This window comes from Pleurodeles waltl, chromosome 11 (genome assembly GCF_031143425.1).
Source record: "Pleurodeles waltl isolate 20211129_DDA chromosome 11, aPleWal1.hap1.20221129, whole genome shotgun sequence".
NCBI lineage: Eukaryota > Metazoa > Chordata > Amphibia > Caudata > Salamandridae > Pleurodeles > Pleurodeles waltl.
Window position 1 is genome coordinate 508,550,314 of NC_090450.1, and position 27,369 is coordinate 508,577,682.

The following is a 27,369-nucleotide window of genomic DNA, read 5'->3' on the forward strand; positions in this document are numbered from 1 at the left end:
AATATTTTCATTACCTCATGATACCCCATGTGATGCTCCTTAGTCAACCAGGGACTCGAAGATGGCATGAGGAGATGGTCAACCATAACCTGTGTAGATAGATGTCTAACATACAATGGGTATGAACTCAAGGGGCTATATTTGGAAATGTTGATTCTCAGTTAGTGTTGTATTCAAGAGGTTCTTCAATTCAAGTGCTTGATTATATGTAGGATAAAATCCCACCTGTGGTGCATTAAGGACATTGCAAGTCACCAAGGAATTATATGACCATATTGAAGAATAAGGTGAAATGGAGGGTTCTTTATAAGGTCTGGAAACTCTGAGGTGACTTGCAATATCCTTCTCACATAAGGCAGGTAGTATTTTACTCCTTATATACATTGTCACACAATCCCCCTTCCCACAAAACACTTATATCCATGGTGTCTTGCTCTTTCATATGGAAGAAATAGTGTGCAGGTGCAGACATAAAGAATAAAAGTCAATTCTGTTGTGCAAAATTACACACCAAAATAGATTAGTAATTTGTTGCAAAAATATACTAGAAGCGGTTTAACATAGATAATGTACTAAATATTTATGTAGGCCTAAGTGTGTAGAAACAGGCAGATACCTTTTTTCATAGCTGTAATGATATGCACACAATGAACATGTAACCATAACTATCTAATTTCTACTGATCACTGTTGATTTGAGAACATTCGTCAGAATTATGAAAATCCAGTTATTGTTTAAACTGCAGCTCCATTTATGCTCTGTCACATGTCTTTACTCTTTGCTCCTCACTCTGGCAGGAGAGATTATGACTTCACAGTCCAAACATAATAATTTCTTACAGCTAAGCAGCTACAGCCTTTCTTATTACAGGTGAATATAGATGTAATAACTCGATTGGAATAAGGAAATCAGAGATACTGTTTTATACAGTGATTGTAGGCTCCCATATGTCATGTAATCTAAAGATAGGAAACACTCCGACCTATCTTTATTACTTGACAAGAAGGACCCTGTAAAAGTAGTGTTTTCGATTTTTTGAAGTGTACAAACATGTATCTCCTGTCACCTAACAAATATTAAAAAAGCAAAAGTGCAGGAAATTTTAAATGTGAAGGAGACATTTCGCTCATAATTTACTCCACCTTGGTGACGGTTGGGGTATTCCACCTTAATATCAACTCCTGAATATTGTGCTATCTAATATCTTGAACAAAATATCGAGGACCAAAATATCAACTAGATATCAACAAGGAAAGTGTATATAGGTAAGTAGAGGGTTGCTTTTCTTTATTCCACATCTGTGTAAATTGGCAATATATACATAGTACAGGGTACATAAATATGGAGTTAATAGGAAATCTATGTTTTTGGTCCCAATCATTTGGTCATGATATTTTGGTAGCATGATGTTTCTGTAGTCAATATTTTGGCATACAAAATGCCAATAGATTCTCATCCTGACCTAGCAATTCCTGTGGGAAGTGGAAGATTTTCCATTACTTCTAAGCTCTAATATAGGCACTCAATACAATCACTGGTTGCAAGCAAATCTCTGTTGATTGTTCCACACATACTAAACGATGATGATGCAACATGACTTGTAACAGATGATATTGCAGGTTGCAAAAATGATAGAGACACTGCATAGAGGTGATGATCGAAGGAACTTGTTATTGAAAAAAAAAAATAATACAATTTTTAGACATGGATACTATCCATTGTCGGATCAAATGATGCAACTTACATTTCGAAATAGTCAAGCACTACTATAGAAAAGAAGAAAGGAAAAAGGAGTAAATGAGGTGATAATCACTATACTCTTTAAATCGTGGTGTGTGGAAAGAAGAAGCTAATAGCATTCAAAGCAAAATGGATTTCTGAATATTGAGAAACACGTGGTAGATTAACACAGGATAACCTTAATATTCACAATCTTTTTACTTTAAAGAGCTGGTCTATTTTCTGTCGGTATGCTTCTTTTAAATTACAGATGCAGCATTTGGAAGCAGTTGTTGTTCATCTGACTGGGGGAGTAACATTACCTGGAATTCATAGAGAATATTTACTTATACTGCATATACTGGAGTGATATAGCTCAATTGCCAGAATGGGTTTTGAAGCAATAGTTATTATATTGATATTTTAAAAAGATTTGAAGAAAAGTTTACAAGTTGCATTGGTTTATTTTTTTGTGTGTGCCTCTCGATCAACAGAGACGTGTTTGTAATCAGTATTTCATATGGATTCACAGGTATAGTAAACATTTAACCATGCCCCTACAAGAGACATGCACATTAAAGAACTGCTTAGGAGTTTCATAATCAGGTGTGCAATACAGGTAATCTAACAATTTGTAACGTACCAAGTTATCCTCAGTACTCACGCACCATGTACTAATCATAGACATATAGGGTGTCATTAAGACAAAGTGGCAATAAATAATTATTTGGAAATCAGTGATAATATACTTTCAGCCATGATAATAATTTTCCACACAGGTTGTCCACTGCAGGAATTACATTACAATGCTATTTCCCTTGTGAAGGATCTTCCCATAACAATTATACTGCGTTTTGCCTGAAATAGAGAAATAATTCCAAACGTAACCATGCTTTATGAAATGGACTGAATGTGATTACAGGGACATCACTTGCTGCAATCTCCTTTTACAAATTAATGGCGTATAAATGTGCATGACAAATGCTTACTTTTTCTTCAAAACTGCCGCACAGTGCATGTTGGAACCATGAGTGGCCACCCAAACAGTTACAGCTGCTTTTGCCACATTGAATTGGACAGCTGTAAAGCTGTTAGTACTTGCTGTGGAAATTATTTTTCCATTTTTTGGGGGTGCTATTAATAGTAGTATTGCACAAGAGGCCTGTAATAACATCAATCTGTGGGCATATTCTATAAAGCATGAAGAAAATACAACTTGAGGCAAGAGTCAGTGCATGTTTTTTGGTCTGCTGCTGAAAATAGAGTTTCTGTGGCTGAATAAAATTGAAAGGTTATTGAAACACTACTACCGATTGACCTTCCTATTTGAAAATTGCTCGTAGACGATCCCCAAAGGTTGTATTAACCATTCTGGCTGCAGCAGTTTTCAGGAATGTTCCCTAGGAGTTGGGATTTGACTACAGACACAAAATCCAGCGAATTTATAATTGTAACAGAGAAAATGAAAAATGGCCTTCGACTGATTTAGGAAATGGCTTCGCTAAATTGTATCTTTAACGCTCATTAACAAATTGTTCTCCTGACCCCGCACAATCCATTAGCGAATACTCAATATTCAATGTTTTCAAGGAGAAGTGAGGGTTACATCACTTCTACACGCTGCGTCCGGAAATGGATGCCGTCTGCTGTATGGTTAAAGCACAGTGCGGATGTGACTGATTCTGAATACCGCGATTTAAAAAAAAAATATCAGTCTATACAATATTTAAAAAAACACGTAACCATTTTTATAATAGTTATTATATATGCAACTTTACTTCCTCATTGATTTAAATTCAATAAAACGCCCTCACTGTGTAAACGCTTCCTGAATAAGTTAAAATGCTATAAAACAGTTCACCCCAATGTAAAAAAATAATTAGCTCGTCAAAATAAAGAGAATACGCATTCTAGGCGGCAAGCAATATGTTATGATAATGGCGGTTCCTAACACTGTACTCGGACCCCATTTTTCACTACACATAGCCAAAATGACTGCCAAAGAGCCTACTTCAAATCGCTAATTGATTGACAAATAAAATGTCCATGTTGATACTGCAGCTGGTTGTGACATCTAAAGTTTCAATTCTGATATTGTCTTGCAAGGTGATGGAGACCTCGCTGATTGTTAGATACCTCACAGTACACTGGGGAGTATAGTGGCCACAGAGCTCTCTGTATCCTAAATTCATTAGAACCTCTAAATCTTCATGGTTAGAAAAGGCGTACAATGGGCTTTCAGTCACAAATGTCATAGATATCCTGTACACCTTATTACAAATACATTAGGGTACAATGCACTTGTAATAAGACATGGAGATTACTCCTTCATGTTTGTGACAATATAACCAAATTCGCTAAATCCTAAGTCGGGCCCTTAGAGTCAGAAAAAGGATTGATTATGGTTATGTTATTATGTCCACAAAAAGGTGTGTTCATTTTGGCAGATTGTGGGCACCACATATCTCTTCAGTTTTTTTGTGACGGCATCTAAATACGATGTTGTTTTTTAGACTGGAAGTTCTATTATGCTGATGGCAACATTTGAATATAAAGCATGTTTTTATGAATGAAGACAGTAGTCTTGGATCACATAAAAATAAACTTCCAATTTTCTAGATTTCTTTAGCATTATTTAACTTTTAATCTTGCACAAGTGCATTTCACTCTAACAGTTTAAGTGTCTCCATTCCTCAATAATGTGCAAAGGTTTTATTTTTACATATCTATATGGTTTTGATGTATCAAGATGCCTCAGGTCCCAAGTTGTCATAGTTTCCACATAGATGTCTGTCAATGGTAGGGCAAATAAAAATAGATGCACATTTTGAAACTGAATTTGCTAGTGTGGCACTGCAGTGGAGAGCAGTTATCAGATTGGATATTAACGTCCCATTGCTTAATACTTTTAACTGAGATTCTAAATCATTTGATCAGACCAGGTTGGTGAGGGGTAAATCAGTGATTGTATAACATAAGAGTGTTTCCTATTGTCAGAGTAGACACATTGATGAAAAGCGTTGCAAGCTTTGGCCGATGGAGTAATCATGGGGAAGAGAAGCCAGCTGAACTGTATGGAAATCCTCAGTGGCAAGGTAGCTGGGTTGCTTGGAGTAGTTTGTGATGTCCACTGATATGTAAAAATGTACTTTAAAATATACATTTCAGAGTGGTGACATTTTACTAGAATATAATTTCCAAAATAATTATGCTGCAAAAGTCTCAAATTCCAAAGACGGACTACCACAATATTAATATGGTATGTATAGATAGATAAGTATATGTTAACTGCTCTGAACTTCACATATAAGTACCAGAGTCCTGCATGCAAATGGAACTTTATACCATGCCCGGTGAAAACATCCTTGATTTGGAGCATTCAAGAGCTAAAGAGCATCACAGAGAGTGCAGGGCCATGAGATATGGCACAGTCTTTATTGACCGGTGGTTATCAGAAGGTACCATTCTGACCTGCTACATTGCGTCGTTCAAGAAAGATGACGTCAAACAATAGGCTTATCTTTGATTCTAGAATAAATGCAGTCATTCAATGAAAATTGAAGACTATCAATTAGTCCTAAAAAAAGCTTTTATTGTGTGCTGAACCCCCGAAAGCTTTTGGGGCAAAGTCAATCTTGCTCACTTCATTTTTTGCTTGTTTGTTACCATGAGGCTTGTATCAAACGATTTGCCAGGCTAATTATAGCTCCCGGTCAGCCACATACATTTCAAAGATGCATGCATTACACTTATCCATCATTATCAATGTTTCATGATGGTAGGTTAACTGCTCACCCTAATTTTGATAGGAGCAGGCACAATTTTACTGATCGTCATAGTAGAAAAGGGCCAGTTCTTGAAATGTTTATTTCACAGTGCAGTGTATGCATTTCACTGAACTTGCATTCTGTCCTTGTTCACAGATTACATTTAAAAATAAAATGGGATGTTTAATAAAAGCATAATTTGCCTGCTCTCAAAGGTGTGAGGTGAGGGTTTCAAATAAAAAAAGGCTGATAATAAAAGACAGTCATATTCGAGGTCCAGCGAGCCCCCACAACTCTGGGCCATTGTCCCTGCTGCACTATTGATAGCTTTAAGAAATTGGGTTGTTGGTTGACTGGAGTTTGAATCCTGGTCAAACAGTAACTAAAATAATTGTCAGGTTGAAGTCACAAGCCAACCCTAAACTAACCTGTGGTCTACTCTCCTGGTAGCTTGGCACTGAGCAGTCAGACGCAACTCAGAGGCAATGTGTAAAGTATTTTTGCACCACTTCAAACAGTAACACAGTGAAAACACACCACAAGAGGACCCTAGTCCACTTTAGAGAAATAAGGGGGGGAGAAGAAATCTGCTCCGCCGGCAGAGTTTGCAGAGTTTTCCCCACTTAGCGCTTTGCACAGGAGTGCAGAGTTCTGAAAAACTCTGCAAAGTGACGCAGAGCGGAGTTGTTTCTCTAGCTCGCCAACGTTAAGTGGTAGGCCGTGGCTGCTCACGTTGAGAGAGCTGCTGCTCGCGTAGAGGAAGCTGCCACTCAAGTAGAAAATCTACTTGAACCGCAGAAAGAAGTTAGTGCCCTCTGGCATTCCGTGTGATGCTGTTTGCTCTGATTTTACAGCATGGGAGAAACTCCTGCACTGAAAACCAGTGCAAACAGTGCAACTTACCCAAACTTCGCTGCTCACATAGCGCAGTGGAATTTTTTTGGCACTTTGCAGAGTTCTTCATAGCAGAACTCCGTGATCTCCGCCCAGTCCTACAAAAAAACAGTCAGTAGAACTGGAGATATGCAATTTTAAAGATTTTAGTAAAATAGCATCAAAAAGCACAAAGCGTGAGCTGTAGTTATCTAATAGAGCCGGACCAGGGCAAAGTTACAAGTTTAGGCCAACCACAAAGGAGCGTGGGCTGGCTACAGGAACCCAGTTAGGTCCTATGAACAAAGTACCTTAAATCCTGGTTTGTGGAGCATTGCGAAGGTTCACGTCAAAGATACATCTCGCAGCTGAAGGGATCTGAGATGTGGTGAGGCTGCAATGCCTGTGTCGGTGTCAAGAATCCTGTTGAAGGGGCCTTAAGATGTGAAGTTGAGTATGCGTCGGGGAGTCGGGCGATGCATTGATTCAGAGGAGCTGCTAGGCTAAGATGCAGAGATGGTGTCATCATTGGCTGTCATTGAGGAGGCATGTGAGGTTCTCCGCTGAAGATGCCTCATGCAGTGGTGGTTCTGATGTGGTGGAAGGTTGAGATGCGATGCAGGTGTTTCGGAGGGGGAGACCCATGTATCAATGGCAATGTGTCCGTTTTCTTTGGGGTTGTGCTTCATAACAGAGGAGATACGCCGGTTCCACTGATTCCACAGAGGCCGGCAGGACTTCTTAGGACCACTTCCAAGCGTCCAGGACTGGGGTGGCACCACTTGACAGGGTGGTTCTCACAGATGGCAGAGTCCAGGTGCTGGGTTCAAGGTTGTTGGAGCCTTCTGTCCCATAGGCTCTGGTCCGGAGGCTGGCCAGATAGCCCCTGCGGACAATTTGGGATCTTGGGATCAACATATTCAGGTACAGTCCTTCTCACCCAACACAGCAAATCAGCAGTTTCTTTAGAACCTCAGTCCAGGGGAGTGGCAGTCCTTTCAGTAGCACAGCAGTTCTTCTTCCTGGCAGAGTATTCATAGGTGCAGAAGTGTACTGTACAGTTGGTGTCTGGGTTCAATATTTAAACCTAGTGATCTTCCTTCGGAAGGTGGGAGAAGATTCTAGAAATTCCCGTAGAACTTCTCTGACATCTTGCCTTTCCTGTTATTGCTCCAGACTAACTACAAAGGGTATGCAGCCCTTTGCATGAAGGCTGGGCACAGCCTATTCAAGTGTAAGTAGGGCTGTGTCCATCTCCTCCCTCCCGTCCTGCCACTGATGGTCCACTCAGGCACACCTAAATTCTCTTTTGTGTGTGGCTCTCTAGGAGGAATATACAAAGCCTCACTGTCTGCTACATCCAGTCATATGTCTCAGAGCGGACTGCAGGCCCTAAATGGCTAAGGCAGGAAAATGCCAACTTTCTAAAGTGTCATTTTCAAAGTTGTAATTTAAAATCTGACTTTACCACGAGAGAGGATTTTTTATTACAATTCCAAAGACACTAAACATGAACTGATTACTTGCCTCAATTGGAAATTAGAGCTTATTAGATGTAATAAGGTAACTCCAATGCTACCCTATGGGAAAGGTAGGCCTTGCAGTAGGTAAAAACAAATGTATCATTTTTTCACTACTAGGACATGTAAAACCTAAAACGATATGCCCTACTTTTTAAACATATTTCACCCTTCCCTGTGGGTTGTCTAGGGCCCATCCTAGAGATGACATATATGTACTAAAAAGGAAGATTTGGGCCTGGCAAAAGGTTTATTTTGTAAGGTCGAAGTGGCAGTTTAAACTCCACACACAGGCTGCAATGGCAGACCTGAGACATGTTTAAAGTGCTACTTGAGTGGGCGGCATAATCTGTGCTGCAGGTCCACTAGTAGCATTTACTATACAGGCCCTGGGAACAAGTAGTGCCACTTTACTTGGGACTTACAAGTAAATTAAATATGCCAGATGGGGATAAGCCATTGTTACCATGTTTTAAGGAGAGAGCACAATCACTCTGGCACTGGTTAGCAGTGGTAAAGTACACAGAGTCCCAAGCCCAAAAAAATGAGTCCTGCAAAAGTAGAGAGTAAAGACAAAAAATTTGAGGGAGACCCTGCAGAGACAGAACGGTCCAACTGTAGCTATGCCCAGGGCTCTGCTACTGTATGACTTGGTTTGTGCCCTATGAATCCCCAGACATACAAAGTATGTGGCTTTACAGAGATAATTTTTCAAACAATACTCAGTATATAGTTATAGTAAACCTTTACATCGTACTGCACAATTTAATGGTGACTTGTACAATGTATATACTGACAAACAATTGAGTGCAGAGATATTTCTAGGCAACATGGTGCCCCAGTGCAAACTGAAGAAATACAGCACCATCACATCAATAATTGCAACGCTTTTTATTTTATAGAATGGGTTTATGTCATGTTACGAGCTTATTACAATGTAAGTGCAGCTTGGCCAGTTTTACTAATTGATAATTGATAATCCCAGTTCATAATCCACCGAGCTCCTAATAGCATGCGACTGGACTTATGCAGGAAACTCCTGGTTCAAAAAATGGAGCTCCTGCAGAGACACTGCTAGCTTGCTGCAGTGACACAGTTAAAATCCAATTTGCAGTTCATCTGAGTTCCTGAAGATACACCTCTAATCACTTGTGAACACGCTCATTCAGAGACCACTGAAAGCTTCTGGAGGCATCCTACAGAGTTCCTGCAAGTATCCAACTTAGCTCCTGGTGGCAACAACTGTGCGGTGCTTGCACAGAGGCCAGTGACTTCCCTCAGTGACACCGCTAAGCTCCTATGTGCCGCCCTGCTGAGCTCCTGCAGAAAACCTGCTGAGCTCCTGATACACGTTCCCCAATGAGCGCTTACAGCCCGAAACAGCTACTCAACAGAGAGCAAGCAGCCTACTGGGCTCCCACAGCTACACCATCAAGCTCCAACTGGTACTAGAACGGAGCTCCTGCAGCGAATCTGCTGAGGTTTTGCAAGCATTCAACTCAGCTTCTGCATACTGCAAGACGGACTGCACCCTCAGTTCTCTAGCCCACCTTTTCCTCTCACTTTCTCAATCCCTGTTTCTGTTTCTCTTTTCATCTTTATTCTCTAGTCTTTTTTCTCTCTATCAGATGTTGGACCTGAGCATACTGTGCTTGGAGACTCAAGCTGCATCCTTCTGAGGAGACTCAACAAGGTTGACATGGCTCTGGTTGCTTCTGTTCCTGTTCAGCTGAGAAATGATCTATGAGTTTGTGTCTTTTGGAGCATGACAAAGGCTGATTTGTACATGGCTGTTCACATTCTTTGTCGTAGAGATAAATTAAAAACAATGGCATGAAACTCGTCCAGGGTTATTACCAGTGCTTTAGATTTAGTCAAGCTTTTCCATCTATGTAGAGCAACACGTTTTTCAAACCACTGCTTCCTCTTTCAGTGCTGACAGACTGTCTTGACTTTTGGGATCGGGAAGGGATCTACAGAGGGCAGACGCTGTCTTTGAGTGGGTTCTTATGTGGATCCCCTGCCCAAGGCATCCTTTTAACCATCCATGCCGCGTTCTAAATGGTGTCATGAGGGAACACAGTAACCGTGCCCACGGCTGAGGTTGCGTAGAGTTAGTGTGTCTTTCCAGAGCCTGCTTGGCGCTGTTCCCAAAATAGTGATACAGCAAAGGCATTCCGTCATCTTCATGGAGCCAAGCCCCTATGGGATGAGGGAACTCACCTTGACATTGTGCTGGCACAAAATATATGCCCACACCATTGTATTAACGAAAGAGGCTGTGCAACTTTTTGTAACTCGTTCCCTAGTCGGAAAGTGCTCTGAGAGAATAAAAGTGGGCGCAAACAGCCCCTGTGGGCATTTCTGTAAGCCAGCTGAGGTGAAATCTGTGCAGCTTTGGCTATAGGTTTTAGAATCTTTCAAAGGGATCTCCAGACCTGAACCTTTCTCATGCTAAAACAGTAACCATTCTATGTTAAACAATTATCTGAGTTATTACGTCGTCGTTCATCAATATTATTTACATTTGGTGAATCCTTAAGCATAGGACCAGCATGCGCCGAGAAACATCGTTGAATTTAATTTTCAAGAGCAAGGAGGTAAATTAAACCGCAAAATATGTAAAATGTAACAATAGTCCAGTAGCACACAATTTGTAAGTTCTAGTTGGGAAGGAAATCACAGTTCCTCTGTTGGGTTAAAACATTTGCCTGAATAATCGTTTGAAGCATAACAGGCAGCAGCACATGGTTTCAAAATGATTCATGATTCGTTGTGTCCCATTTTATGGTGTGAGTTTCGGTTACTTACGACATGTGTCTTTGCCAGCATTGCTGCCCCAGACACTCACCTGCTGCTGGTAACACGAAAAAAAGCAACATTTAGTGAAACATTGAAAACAAACAGGTAGTTAACGGCTTCAGATTTGTTGTCTGGGTAGGCACCAACATGTCAAAGAGCCAAAATACAACTTTGCCAGTGCCATGTGAATTCAACACAGCCATCTCGATAATGCAATAAGTCCTCTTGGTTGCACAGTCCTGCTGAATTGAGGATGACACGGCGGGAACGTACCTGCTTCATCCCCTCTGCGAGGAAACAGCTGCCAATTTCTGACCTCCTTTCTGTCCAGTGGTGTAACGAAACTGGAGCCCCCCCCTGTAAAGTACCTGGAGGGGGCCCCATTCCCCCTCGACACAGTTAGGAGCCTGCTGCCCCTGCACAGTGTACTGTGCTGAAGGGGCACCCTGGAGCTCGGAGGCCTTTGTTACGTCACTGTCTCTGTCGCTTTTGGTGCTCCGGACTCACCGTATCTTCCTCATCCCAGTCGTCATATACTCGAGGTGAGTTCTCACCCTTAGGCAGATAACCCAAGCTACCTATGAAGGCTTCTTTATTGGGGAGAGAGGAAAGAGAGGACCGTGATGAGGAAGGTTAGGAATCGGAGAAAGGAAGATTACTGGTAATTCATATGGATATTTCCTACCCTGCTTACATACTCCAATTTCCTCCCATTGGCAGTTTATATTCCCAGTATCCTATGCTGCACGGTCACTTGTTTATTCAGTCTTGCTGTACTGAGCATAACATGATCAGCAACGTCCCTGCTGCTGAGTAGAAACCTGCGATGTGTTACTAAGTTCCTCTCAATCACTTCTGATACTTTTAGATCCTATAGAATCAATCGAGTCCTGCAAAATGGACAGAATGGCTAAAATGGACCAATGGAAAATGTGGAAACTTATGTCAAGACAAAATGGGAGATTAGAGCACATTATAAGAGATACACGTGTATAAAGGGTTAGATTTTACAAACATTAAACATTAAACATCTCAAAGTGAATAATGCAAGACAGCCAGTCGATGTTAGAAAAATAGGAGAGGGATAGGTCAAAGATGTTACTGAGAGTCCATAGAGAGAACTGGAGGTGAGATATAGAAGGAATAAGGCAGGCATGAAGAACATTGCGCTTTTTGAGGTGGATCGAGCAGAGAGGTTGAGGATATTCACTGGGTAACATTAAGTTGGGAGTCTGATAGATGATGAGGACGATAAGAATATTTCCGACTCTTGGTATAAGAGGTCAATAAAAACTAACAAAGGCAAAATTGATTAAAAATGATGAAGTATTTATTGAAGGGGTGTATGTCATGAACAGAACCTAATGGCCCTGAGCCGAGTTGAGGAGTGTTGTGTGTACATTTTGTTTTGAAGATTTCAATGGCACAGATTTGCGTTGCTAATTAATAAAATGCAATTCTTCCTTGTTAAATAGATACAGCTCAACTATTTTGGAAATTACATTCCCAATGCATGGACGCAAGAAGCTGGATGTGGGATTTGCGAAGTTGACCTTCTTGACTTGTCAACAAATGTAAGTATGTATGCGATGTATTCGTTCGGTGTATGTGTGGTTATGCATTTCTTCTTGTAATTATTCATATGTATTGCACGTATTTCATTCCAGGCTACATCTGTTAAACATTTGGGAAATTAATTTTAAGCTTTTCCCACTACATCTAAAAAGTCCACTCGAACTGTGCAAGCAATCCCAATTTGGCATGGTGGAACTACATAAAAAAAAATATGTATGAGAAACGTGCTAGTTTGGAATCTGTAATGTTTGTGTGTGGTCTACATTTTTGTTGATTTTCCTGAAATAACTGTAGTGTTCAGATTTTTTTTATCCCATACTGCTAAGTATAATAATGGGAAAGTTCGGCATACCTACGTACAAAATACACATTTAATAAAAAGATGAACACTTGAATCCTGAAAATGAAACTACTTTATATGCACATACAGCATAGATAGTGGCTATGACAACCTTATTCCTATTTCTTAACTATATGTGCACTGAGTCAGTTTTAACTAAAATATATTTCATGGTCATCATTTATACTAATAAAAAACATAAAATGTTTCCCAGACAGAGCACCGAGCTTAATTGTTCAAAACTATTTTATAACATGCAGACGTACCTATTCAAGGGAGCACATAAAAGAGAGCTTGGTCTAAAACTCAGGTCCTACGAAGAGTGCCAGACTTCTACAACTAGAATGTTCATTTGTTAATGTACTTTCCTTTAGCCACACCTTCATATTTAACTCCAGGTTATTCTTTGGGGTGAAAGATCAAAGATCAGTGCACTGTGTTATGAGGACGTGCATGGCATTCACTTATTCAACACAATCTAGTTTGTTATTCTTTCCACTGTGCACACTTCTGATGTATAAATAAAATTGTATTTAAGTATCCCATAGTTGGAACACACAAGTTAATGTGCAGTATAACAGTGAAGGCTGTTCTTGAACTGCTTTCGAACTGAGCCAGTTTCCTCTCCCACGGCTTCCAGCATAATATGAAATATTTAGCATGCAAAGCTGCAGCTGCCGAACCACAGGACAGGCAAAAACCCAAGTGAATGGAACATTTTATAAGAGGTCTAAAATTGTTATGTAGAGAAGAGAAAAAAGGTTACAGCATTGCTTTTTTCCGCTGATCCACTTGGAAGGCATGTCTAATATGTAACATGTCATCACAAATATATTTCTCTTGTACACTCAGGCATGATAGTGTACATTTGCATCAGAGTCTCTACAGCTGAGTTTAGTATGCATTTGAGTTTGTACGTGGGCACACTATCATGAAGCTATGTTCACAAATATGACCACAATGTTCTGACCTTGTGCCAACTTGGAGATTTTTCATATTTAAGATTTAATTTTAGTACTGTACTGCACAGGCGTTTATTCTGTGACAATAGATAGTCAAGAATATTGCCATGTGCAGATCTTTCCTGGACAATGCTTCCCCCATCTGGACTGTCCTCCCAATCTATTTACCTTCTTTCGCAGCCTTCAAATACCTTTTAAAAAATATGGGCATTGAAAAATATTTTCAATCTGACTGCATAATAACCTTTCTTTCTGTTCCCTCTAGTATTACTGTCAATATTCAAAATGTTGCCCACCCCCTGCAGAATGTGATGATTATTCCCTGAGACTACCATTCCTCACAGATATTCATTGGCCTTTTGGTGAATTTGCCCCCCCCCTTAAAGGTTTTGTGGCGCCCCAAAAGATTGTGAACCCCCTTGAACCGCAGGGGCTGCTAGGCACCTCTGTTACGCCCTTGTCTAGTAGTCTCTGATGATTTGTTCTCTCAATATATTCTTGCTTGTACCCACTGATTATGGGTGATGCTCTGCCTCATCATATAACTCCACTACTTGTGTACCTTCAGCCCAATTACCTCCTATAAGACACTCATCTCGTTTACCCCTCGTGTATATTTGGTTATGTGCTGCTGACATCTTTATTGACTGGATTTTGTATTTATTTCTATTATTGCAAATGCTCCTTTACGGTTCTCTGAAATTGTTTCACCATACGTTTTATCTACTCATGCTACTGGTTCTGTGCTATGTGGTACTCAAAATACTTCCTGTATGCTAATGTTATCCCTTTAGCAATCTCATTTAGTTGTTTCATTTATTTAAATTTAAGTTACTGCAATGCTCTAATTCCTCACCACTTGCTTCTACTGCATGTGTTATTTCAAAGCCTTGTACTCTTCTCTGAAACCAACGCTGACAGGTGGAGTATAAATTACGAAATATAAAAATGAAATTAAGTGAATGTTGGCATTAATGTAGAGATCGGGTTGAACACTCTCTTAAAGCCAGGACGTGTCAGCATAATATTCTACAGTGGAACAGGTGATTATTTGAAGGACTTCTGGATTGTTTACATTTTGCTATTTAAATGCTATATTTGTAGGCAACGTTCGGTATAATCTAAGGGGGATGTAAGCAGGTCCATCAGCCATTTTAGACAATTTATACAATCAGTTTCCAAGGTGATCCTGCTACCCTAAGAGCTATTCCAATTATATAGCGTAAAGATGTTTCTTATGGTGAGGGTGACATCACAACAAGAGTGATCATCGCATTTTCCTACCAAAGGTGCATAGATATGTGCTGAGTTTCGACAATTGCTTTCTATAAATTTGCTTGGTAGTATCTAAGGTCCTGATTTAGATCTTCGTGGACAGGTTACTCTGTCACAAAGGTTTTGGATGTCCTCTCCACCTTTTTACAAGTGAATTGTATGCTATGGCACTTGTGATAAGATGGACTAGATATACATCACATTTATAATTTGTAACCTGTCTATCAAACTGTAAATCAGGATCTAATTAAATTAAACAATATTAATATATATTTTAACGCGATAGAGTCTTTATTGCAGAAACAGCAGAAGTTCAAATTATGGACTAAAGCTTGCATTATAGGGTCCTTGCAAGAGTCTATAGCAAACAATCCAATATCCAACACAATGAATCATATATGTCACCTGCTCTGAATCAGCTGAATGTTGACAACCTTCTATTTTTGTTTCCATCGAGATACAGACAATAGTAAAAACATTCTAGAATATATATCAAAACCTTACCTAGCTGCAAAAATATCAAAGCAAGAGAATCAACAACCAAAACATTCTGAAGTTAAGTATATGTAGGTAAGGGTAGATTTACTTCTCTTAATTCTACATCCAAGTAATATATATGTGTGTGTATATATATATATATATATATATATATATATATATACACACACACACACACACACACACACATATATTTATATATAAACTAGTGGCAGTTGCCACCAGGTAGTTATAGTTAGGACCTCATTTCTATAGAAAAATTGCTTTTTGTTTTCCTACTAACTTTGGCACCGTCTGATGAATCTTCCCAAACTTTTCCAAAAACCAACAGACATCTTTTCAGTTGCCATCAGGAAAGTTTTGGGGGGATCTGTCAAGAATGGGCAGAGAAAAAGGGGGGGTCCCAAAACATGTTTTCCCCATTAATTTTTTCAAAGGTGTTTTGAACAGCGATAGCACCACTTGATGGAATTACACCAAACTTGGCAGAAAGGTATCTCTTGGTCCAGAAAGAGGCCCATTTGTTATTTGGTGTAAATCTGTTCAGTAGTTTTAGAGAAATTAGAAGAAATGAAAATGTCTATATATAGCGACGCAAAGGATTTGCAACCCCTTCCGATCTCGTTCTGAGATCTGATCGGCTGACAACACTTCAACAAGGAAATGTTGTCAGCCATTTTGGGACTGGGCTTTAGCCTACTCCCACAAAAAAGGTTAAACATGAAGAAAAGGGGCCAGGGCAGAGTCACCCTGTCTGTCATGAGTGCCGTAATTTGTGAGGTCATTAGCAGTGCATGGTGATGGCGTGAGTTATAGTTCCCTAGGGCACCCGGTATAGTTACATGAGGTAACTCTAGCTATAACTGGTGACTTTCTATGGTTTTGTATGTTTAAAGTGTGAGCCTAACTATAACGTCCCTGTAACCTTTAGTTTTTTAAGTGAATTTCTACGTTTTTTCAATTTTATGTCCTAACTATAATGTCCCTGTAACCTTAGTTTTTTTCAGTAAATTTCAAAGTTTTTTTTAACATATAGTTATTTTCATTACTATACTTTAATCCAACCACCACCGATTCTGGCCAGGCCCTGAGGCAATCCCATTATAAGCACCCGAACTTGCAACGTGCACAGTCTTCACCTGCGCTCAGGGGCGGTTGCTTGCAAGACCTGACCTGAAGCCAGACCCTGTGGCAAACCCCCTAACCACCCTACCCCATGCTGTGCCCTGTTATATTTATTTATAGCTCTAGGGAGGTTGTGTTCCCTGGGGCGCGGGGAGCTCACGGCCCCCCACATATTATTTATAAGCCCCGGGGAGGTGATGCTTCCCAGGGCAGAGGGAGAGGGCCCAGGAAGCTTCCCTGCATTTTTCAAAAATGCTCCCAGGACTTGGCCCACCTAGGGCCTTTATATTTATGAAGCGTGTGAGACCACACTTTGGTTTTTATTTTTTATTTTACGGAGGATCCGCTTTTTCGCCCTGGTGGTAGTTCCTTTGGGATTCCACCACCAGATTTGAAGTGTCAGGGTGTTTGTACCCTGGCCCCTTTTCTTTATTTTTTTACCATTTTCTAGGACTAGACTGAAACTGAGTCCCAACATGGCTGACAACACTTTAAAGGCTTCCTTGTTAAAGTGTTGTCAGTCAATCAGATCTCAGTATTAGATCGGTAGGGTTTGCAAAACCTTTGCGTCCCTATATATACAAATCTGTTTTCCCCTTAATTTCTCAAAAACTACTAAATGGATTTACACCAAAACAAAAATGTATTTCCTTCTGGACCAGGACCTACCTTTCAGCCAAATTTGGTGTAATTACGTCCAGTAGTTCCAGCACTATTGCTGTTCAAGACCCCTATAAAAAAAGGAATGGAAAAACGTGTTTTGGGACCCCGCTTTTTTTCGGCACCCCATGGACAGATCACCCGGAATGAAGACAGCAGCTGACGTGATGGGCAAATGTTTTTTAAAAGTTTTGTGAAGGTTCGTCAAGCAGCTCCAAAAGATATAGGCATGTAAAGAATCACTTTTTATGTAGAAAGTAGGTCCTATCTATAAGTACCTAGTTGGGTCTGCCACTAGGTTATATATATATATATATATATATATATATATATATATATATATATATATAGATAGATATATATATATAGATAAACACACACAAACACACACACACACATATATATGTGTATATATATATATATATATATATATATATATATATATATATATACACACACACACACATACATACAACTGGTAAACAATCTATGTTTACCAGTTCTTATTGTAGCAGATTCTTGGTGATGTAGGACTGAGCACAGTGTTGCAGAATATGTTGCTGTTTGTGTTCTTTTTCTTTTAAATGGATGGCCCTTTGAAGTGTTTATTCCAATTTTTCTTTTTTAGCAAGTTCTTGGATTGTAGTAATTAGTTGATATATGTCCCGCCAAAATGATAAAGCAGGTGGTTGCCATATGTTTTGTTGTGGTATAGGAAAATATTGTCGAGGACTTGGTCTGTTATCTGTCACAGTCTGGGAGCGCAAAATTATTTTTTTTCATCCAAACTGCTTTGTTAAGGGTATCTGGTGATAAGTTTTAATCCTAACTATTAAAGAACTGTGTCATCATACTCATCTTGTGGATTTCATCAGACTGTACCTGTAAAGATGAGTGTGCCTGATTTCAAAGACATCATATATTTTATCCTAGTAACTCAGATATGTCTGCCCTATAGATGATGACGTTTCCAATTACCTCATTGATTAGAGCAGAAAGTGGTACTGGTCATTCAGTGACCTGCAACCTCGTCTCTGAGCTCCTGTGGTGCTCTCCAGCAACGTGTGCTATCCAGCTTCCAGTGCATGCTAGGCCAGATGAGCAGATCGCCATATTGCAAAACTATAGGGATTCACTACCATATCACCAACACCCAAACCTTCAGAAAAGATAGGAAAAATGCTGTCTAATTATATTTGACCTCACCACGCAGCTGCCTGCCTGACATATTGTTGACAGTTCTTTAAAATACAAATACAATGTGCTTACACTCATTTCATATAAGAATTTATTTCCCACCTGATGTTTTTGGCTGTTCCACCTTCTCAGGAGTGCCTGCACTGCAATGCATTAGGGTCTATTTTATATATGCAAATCATCATACAAAATCATATTTCTGTCATTTATGCATTTTGTACCGAAAACTGTTTTATTGTTATACTTGTCACTGCAGCAGACTTTTTAAAATGTTTTAGTAAGGGCTCATATTTTTCCTGGTAGAGCATCCCAAAGGCACTGATTAACAGAAACAGCAGTCGGTTTGACTTTGATATGATAACAGAAGGCATGCACGAACGCTGTTTACTTAATAACGCACTTGAAAGCAAGAAATATTAAGTTGCCAGTGCTTATTTTTATTGAAGCAATGCCACTGCTTTCTCACGAAAGATGCAGTTTGTTTTTTTCACTTTTAATTTTTGCTCATTATTTCTCAACAAAAGATGCAACATGGTTTTTCAATGTACATGCAATTTGTAAGTTATTGTAATCAGTGGTCCCCCTTTACTTTGCCTGGTTTGTTGGCTGTACCATTTTGCCCTCAGTTCATTATTCAGGTTTCACTTCCTTTTTAGGTCGAGAGTGCAAGCACTTTGACCTGTTGTAAGTACTGTGGGCTTTTAACCACGCCCATGTGATGCCTATCACTTTCACTAATTCGTCGGCTTGCTTTTCAAAAATCATTTAGGCCCTCATTATGACCCTGGCGGACAGGGGAGAAGTGGCGGTAAAACCGCCAACAGGCCGGCGGAAAAAAAATGGAATTATGACCATGGCGGTTACCGCCATGGTCAGCCACCACTCCGACCGCCAGGCCGGTGACGACCGCTGGGCTGGAGACTTCGGTCTCCAGCCCGGCGGCCGTCACCAGACCGCCGGCGGTATCAGGACCCTGCATACCGCAATGGATTTTGGGTGGTTTGAACCGCCACGAAATGCAAGACGGCATGCACTATCAGTGCCAGGGAATTCCTTCCCTGGCACTGATAGGGGTCTCCCCCACCCCGAGTCCTCCCCCCACACCCCAAAGGTGGCAGGACCACCCTACCCACCCCCACCCCCAACATGCACATACACACACCCTCTCCCCACCCCCACCCCCAACATGCACATACCCAAACCCCTACACGCACACATACACTACAACAACACATACCTGCACACATACAAACAGACATGCACACAGACCGACCCGCACACATTTCCCATACACACAACACCCCCCCCACCCCCCTCCCCTAACGGACGATCAACTTACCTTGTCCGTTGATCCTCCGGGAGGGGACGGGATGGGATCCATGGGGCTGCTCCCCCGCCAGCTCCCCGTCACCAGAACACAGCCACACTGAATCATGGGACGTGATTCGGTGGGCGGTGTTCTGATGACGGGCGGTGGAGGTGGAGCAGCCTCCTCTTTCCCGCCGACTGCCAGTACAGCTGCTGGCGGCTCTCCGTCAGAAAAAGAACAGAGGGCTGCCAGCAGTCATAATACGCTGCGCGGAAAACCACCTGCACTGGCGTCCTTCAGCACAGCGGTACCTCGGTGGTCTTTAAAAAAGAATGCCGAGGTCGAAATGAGGGCCTTTATGTCATTGGTAAATGGTTTACGTTTGCCCCACCTTGCGGCTGTTTTGTAATGCCTTGCGGACTGCCGCTGTTACACTGATAATAGCACGATTGGCAATATGGTTCAGCGTGGGCAAACTATATTTTTTTGTCTCTCTCCATTGGCTGCATGGCAGCCATGGCACTCACAGTGCGAACAGGCACAACAGTGTGAACTCGATCAGTGGTGTTCTGCTGGCGGACGCTGCTGCTGGCAGCAGTGCCCCGTCCCGTCTCCTGCCAGAGGACCCCCGGACATCAGGTAAGTGGGTGCTCTGACAGGGGAGGGGGTATTGTGTGTGTGTGTTTGTGTGTATGTCTGTGCATGCGTGTATCCGAGTGTGTATTGTGTGTTGTATGTGGTTGCATGTATGGATGTGTGAGTGCGTGTATGTTGTGTTGTGTGAATGCGTGTGTGTTTGTATGCATGCATGGATGACTGTGGGTATGAGTGTGTGCATGCGCCTGTTTGTGTGTGCATGAAGGTGCGTGTATGTAGTGGGGGGTCTGGGGAGGAGGGATGGTGGCAGAGGAATCTGGAGAGGGGAGGTGGGGCGGGGAAGACCCCTTTCAGTGACAGGTAAGGGATTCCCTGTCACTGATAGTGCCTACCGCCATGGTTTTCGTGGCAGTAAGGTTGCCACGAAAACCATGGCGGTAGGCAGGGTCATAATCCCGCGGGCGGCAAGTGACAGCCTCCGGGCTGGACACTGAAGCCTCCAGCCCAGCGGTCATTACCACCGTGGCGATTGGTGTGGTACATTGGCGGTTTGGCTTTAGCCAAACCGCCAATGTCTTAATATCAAGAAAAGTACCACCAGCCTGTTGGCAGTATTTTCCTCCATATTAACGCCGTCCGCCGGGGTCATAATGACCCCCTATGTGTTGGATTTTTTTTGAAGGAGTGCTTGTGGACATGGACAGAATTTTAACTCATTACCGTTCTTTATTGTTGACCCCAGCTGTACATGACAACCACAGGAGGACTGCAGAAGCAACAATCTAGAGCCCGTAGTGAAATGCCATAGTTCTCTTGGAGTGAATGATCAGTGTGCTCTTCTCTACCACATCTGCACAGTATTTGTGAAACAGGGTGTTTTTTTATGTTTTGTTTTCTCCCATATTTGGCTTCCATTGAACACGGCACATGCTGTCCCCCATTCTACCAGGTCTAGTGGAAAATGCAATAATCCACAACACATTTCCCCTTTTCCTGCCTGCGTCATAATGTTCAGGAAAACATGCCCCCTATAATACACTATAAGGATATTGCAAGTCATCAAGCAGATCTCTGACCATGTAGGGGAATGTCCCATTACTTACCGGTAATCTTCATTACTCCTGGTCCTGTTGTCCTCGTCTCATTCAATACAAGTGAGATACTCTTATCTTGCAGACATAAAAAAGAACAAGTGAATGGTGGGAACATGGCCTTTCTACCCCCTTCCATCAGGGGTTCTTATGGCTTACTTACCTAGCATTCCGCCTGATCTACCAAGCACTACAATGAAGGCCAGCTGTCTAGGAGGTAGGGAGGGGCATAATGAATTTGACAAGGACAGTAGGACCAGTAGTAATAAAGACTACCGGTAAGTATTAGGACATTACCCCCTGGTTCCCCCAGTCCTCGTCCTATTCATTACAAATGAGAATACCCAAGCCGAGAACCTGTCTTCATAAAAAAAAATATAATCCCAAGAAGGGCTATAATAATAATAATAATAATAATAATAATAATAATAATAATAATAACTAATATTAGACTTGCGAAATCCACTGTAACCTGAAAAGCATCATGATGCTAGCAAAGGTCAACTGTAAGACTGAATGCATGAATTATGTGCCATATAGCCAGGTTTTCAGTAGTTTCCTAAAAGCAGGTAAATCAGTCTTAATCTGGAGGTTAGAAGAGATTTCATTACAGATTTGAGTAGTCCCAGTTTGGGATTTTTTTAATTGTGGGACATTAAGGAGGATGCATTGGAGAAACAAAGACATCTAGATGGAGCACAATGTTGGAGTTTATTTGCCAGAAATCGAGCAAGGTCTAGTCCAGTAGAAAGCTGTATGGACCAAGAATAGGGACTTGAATGAAACTCGCTTGACTACAAAAAGCCAATAAAGGAAATGTAGTGCATCGCATCTATCGAGGTAGTGCTTCGAGGTTGAGCCGAGGCTATCTTAGCAGCAGTGGAGTGAACTCTGCTGAGCTGCTGACAAAAGTACATAGGAGCATCCAAGATCTAGTAATTTCTGTAGTTCAGCCTGCTCAAAACAGTACTTCCCACTATGTTAGAATGCTAGGAACTGAGCAGTAGTAGTACAGCCTTCATTAGCGTCCTCATCAAGGCAAAACTTGAAGTGGAAACATTGTTCACATGTGAGGATTAGGGTAGACTGTAGCCCATATGCACTCCTAGGTTTCGAACGGAGGTTCTCACCTCTAGAACGAAGCTGTCCTCTAGAGGCCAGCAGCTATATGGCAGGGGTCCGTTAGGTCTCCCTATATGACACACCATAATTTTCATTTAATCACTGTTAAATTTAAGTGAGCTAGATCCTGGCTAATACGATACGACCCTCATAAAGTTATGAAACAAGAGTGTGGACAGAGGGTTAGAATGGTCAAAGATGCAAGTCAGTTGGATCTCATCTGCATAATTAAGAAAGATAAAGTCTTTGAGGTCTAATGAATTAAGCTAGGGTCTGCATTGTTGGACCCAGGGCCAATCCCTGCGTTACCTCCTGACTCAGTGGGCCACAAATGCAGCAGGAAGGAGGTAGTATTGCCTGTTGTCTGCCCTCAAGGAATGACTTACACCACTTCAAAGGCCGACCTTTGACGCCCAACTCCGCTAGTCTGGACAGGAGGATTTCATGATTTACAGTGTAAAAAGGAGGTAGACAAGACCAGCAGCTCTGCTGCTACCTGGTGCCCCATGCCCACTGCAATATGAAGATCATTTAACACTATGATCAAAATCACCTCTGCCCCATGTCGAGGGCAGAACTCACATTGTGCCTCGTCCAAAAGTAAGTTCTCTTCCAAACATGTGAACAATACCTGGTTAACATTTTTTCCACCATTCTTTTTGGAAAAAACAGGAAGTAAAAAGGCCTGAAATTGGTAAAGATTCAGAGATCAGCAGTAGATTTCTTCAGCTAAGGCTGTACTAAGAAGTTTTTCAAAGCTATTGGAACTGTGGCGGTATTCAGTGAATGGGTTCAGAAAGTCACAGCATAATGACCCTTGCCAGTACTTAAGGGCAATGGGTCGAGTGGAGATCCTGGCGAGATCGACTTTATGATCCTGATGGATTATGCCAGTGTTAGTGGGCCTATTGTCAGCGAGATTTCCGTGGGTCACAGTGGCTGTATCAACTATAGATTTAATGATGTGAGCCGGGTTCAAAGGAGTATCATTTTAAGTAAATGCTGTAGTGATGTCCTGTATTCACGTGGAATGTACAAATATTAAACATGCCATTATAAATATCCCCTTTCTGCTGATCAATGTTCGTTTTAGAAAAAAATGATCTCCTTTTTATAGTCTAAACTGCAGCTTTAATTATGCCATCACTTTCACCTTGGCGTCTGTCTCTGGCAGCTGGCATTGTATCACCACTCAACTATCATTAGAGCTGAACAGCTACATCATTTTATTTATATATGTGACTAGATACGTCACAAATTAACTGTAATAAGGAAATTAGATATGCGCTTTTAGACAGGGATTGCTTGCTTCCGTGTATTATAAATTATGATCGTAGGCTACTATTAGCAAGCATGGGCATTATAGGTCTGGGTTTAATGTGCTACCACAAGCAAACACAGGCATGTGCAAATGGTGTTTGCAAGCAATAGCATATTAAACTTACACAGTTTGACTTTTCCAGTGCGTATTTCTATTGTATTCATCTAGTTCGAGTATCAGCCATATTTCAGATCTGTTACCACATTCTGCAAAAGGCACATCTGATATCACTTATTCTCATGTCAAACTAATCTGCCCAGGCATTTCCCTTCAGTGGGGTAACTGAAGCAGCTAGTTACAAACTGTTGCCAGAATCCAAGCCAGCAGTTCATAGGTTCACATTATACTGCACGTATAGCAAGAGCTAAAATCTCAAAAGCACTTAAATGATTCAGTGAATGCGCTTCTTAAGTCTTGGATTAGGGAGAACCTTTGGATCTTTCTACATTTGTATGTATGATATATATATTTACAGGGCCTTTCATCTGCTCTCTTCACTCATTGGTCTGTTATTGTGTCAATCACATTTCACCCATTTCAGCTTACCGCACGGGGCAGTGAGTTAGCCCAACTGAGCCATTGGCTAATTTAACTGTGAGTGTCAGAATTCTTCCCTATCATGTCCGCACAAAATTTGTTACCTTAAGATCACGGACCACCATGGAAATGTGTTCGTTTGAGACCAAACCATATTTCTGCTGTTAGCCAATTTGTTTTAGATTGACGAGGCCCCAGCAGTGTCCCTAACACATTTCTTGTGATACACTTTTAGCACTGGTGGTTGTACTGACAGGAGACTACTTGTGACCAGGTACACACGAAATAACATAGAGCGACGTTTGTATTTTTGGAGCAAGAAGCCAACTAGTTACTTGGGGATGAGGGGTTATAAGCAACTTGTAGCCGATCAGACCTAGCTTTGCTTCAACTAAGTGAAGAAAGATACAGGGCCTATTGCTACAATCATCCTATCAGCACCAACATATTGTGAAAAGAGCAGAAAATTAGTTGACCACGCACCAAGTTATGTGGAAACAAACACCATGAATAAAATGCAGAAAATGATTTCAAATCATGTTTTTTTTTTTAATATGGTTGCTTTAACATATCTATTTATCTGAAAAGTGTTTACCAAAAATATACATGATTGCAATAAAATATAGGCATTTCAGAGAGAAAAGTAAAAAGGGATCATATGACTGCACAATATTAATGTAAATGAAAGCTTGAACTCTAAAAGCATTTTTAAGTGGCCGTCATATAGGGTCGTGTCAACAAAACTGCTTAAATAAATTAAAGGTTACTATATACTTCAAAGCAAAGGTGAAATTAAATCTGTTAACAATATTAGGAAACTGATTTGAGAGTGTATAAAAAATAAATGTCTGTGCTATAACCGAATGTGTGAGACCTGAAAGAAACTTTTACTAAGTTGAATTCTTGCCCCGAAGTGAGAAGCACATGTATTAGGACCGTGGAGTTGGAGCATCCCACATACCTACAATAAAATACACTAAATAATAATATTTTTTCTAGCGGGTCAACACAATTCTGCCGTTTCCAAGCGCTCTTAATAATAGTTATGAAAGCTTAATTTTATTGTTCAACAAGACATGTTACTATCAGCCAATGTCATTATTGTTGGCGTTTATGTTGAGCAGGGTAGGTGATTAAAGTGGGTTTGAATATTACTCGCTGTACCTACCTCGGAAGGATGAGTAATTGAGTACGTCGTCGATGAATTCATACTCAGGAGTTACAGATCATTACAAATATCAGCAGTAAGCATAAATCCATTGTGCCATTTTACTTCAACATGTGGCACTGGAGCCTTTCATCGGCACCCCAGGTTAGCTGCACAGTAAAGAAGGATAAGTCACAACCCAAGGCCTCCTAAATGAGCTGTGACATCTTGACATAAATTCCATTTACACTGTCACTTAGGCCATAATTTGGGAGCTCTGCGGTGCGACGGCCACTCACCATTCTGGATTACACATAGGGGCATATTTATACCCCATTTGCGCCGAATTTGCATCATTTTTTGACGCAAATTCTGCGCAAAACTAACTCCATGTTTATATTTTGCCGTTAGACCAGTCCAACACCATAATATTGGAGTTTGCACAATTTTTTAGATGTGTGAACCTATCTTGCATCAATGAGATGCAAGGTAGGCGTTCCCATCTAAAAAATGGTGCTAACCCCATAGCCCCATATTTATCCCCCCATGATAAAATGATGCACGGGTGGGAGGAGGGGTTAAATAATGGTGCATTATTTAACGCCTGGGTCAGACCAGGCATTAAGGGTCCTGTGGACCCATTTCCATAGTTAAACACAATGGAGTGATTCCAGAGCTGCCCTCCTCAAGCCCCAGAAACACCCCCACCCACACCAGAGGGACACCGAAGGATGGGGGACCCCATCCCAGGTAAATAGGGTAAGTATTTTTTTTTTAGTTAAAGTGCCATTAGGGGCCCAATTTGGAGCCCCATGCATGGCACAGGGAGCAATGGCCATGCCCAGGGGACGCTGGTCCCCTGTGCTGGCCATTGTGGGTGGGGGGAGGGCATGACTCCTGTCTTTTCTAAGACAGGAATCATGTGGTATGGATGGTTTTTCATCAGAAATTGATGCTAGGCTGGTTCGAGTCATCTTTTTTTTACTCTAACCAGCCTAACATCATTTTTTCGTGCAAAACCCCCTTCTCACAGATCGCCAGCCCCACCCGGCTAACGTCATTTTTTTTAACGCTAGCCCACCCTTTGCTTTGGCTTGCGCCATTCCATAAATATGGTGCCCGGATGGCACTCAGGAATGGTTCAAGCCGGTGCTAAACTTTTTGGTGCAAAACTGCATTGGTCCAGTTTTGCACCAAAATGTATCAATATGCCCCATAGGGCCTCATTTACAAGGCTCTAACAGCACACTGCGCCTCCGGAGGGTAATTCTTTTACTGCACCAGTGGCGTAGTGTGCAAGCCCATATGTACACAAAGCCACCTTTTAAATATGGACCCCTTTCACGCATAACACTGCATGAAAGGGGCATTCCATGGGTGTTGCTTAACCACTTCGCTGCCAGGCCTTTTCCCCCTCCTGTGCCAGGCCTTTTTTTGCCTATTTGGGGCAGTTCGCGCTTAGGCCCGCATAACTTTTTGTCCACATAAGCTAACCAAGCCAAATTTGCGTCCTTTTTTTCCAACATCCTAGGGATTCTGGAGGTACCCAGACTTTGTGGGTTCCCCTGAAAGAGGCCAAGAAATTGGCCAAAATACAGGGAAAATTTTGTTTTTTTCAAAAAAATTGGAAAAAGTGGCTGCAGAAGAAGGCTTGTGGTTTTTCCCCTGAAAATGGCATCAACAAAGGGTTTGCAGTGCTAAACTCAGCAGCTTCCCAGCTTTCAGGAACAGGCAGACTTGAATCCGAAAACCCAATTTCTCAACACAATTTTGGCATTTTACTGGGGCATACCCCATTTGTGCAATTTTTTGTGCTTTCAGCCTCCTTCCAGTCAGTGACAGGAATGGTCATGAAACCAATGCTGGATCCCAGAAACCTAAACATTTCTGAAAAGTAGACAAAATTCTGAATTCAGCAAGGGGTCATTTGTG

At 41.3% G+C, this 27,369-nt stretch overlaps 1 protein-coding gene across 2 annotated transcripts in view; it reads left to right on the forward strand.

Annotated features, from left to right (window-relative positions):
- Positions 1-27,369, forward strand: part of PLOD2 (procollagen-lysine,2-oxoglutarate 5-dioxygenase 2) — a 353,254-nt gene that overhangs the window by 229,070 nt on the left and 96,815 nt on the right. For both annotated transcript variants that reach the window (XM_069213902.1, XM_069213901.1), the window contains exon 8: positions 12,157-12,255. In XM_069213902.1, coding sequence (XP_069070003.1) covers positions 12,157-12,255 — 99 coding nt within the window. The remainder of the gene's footprint in view (positions 1-12,156; positions 12,256-27,369) is intronic.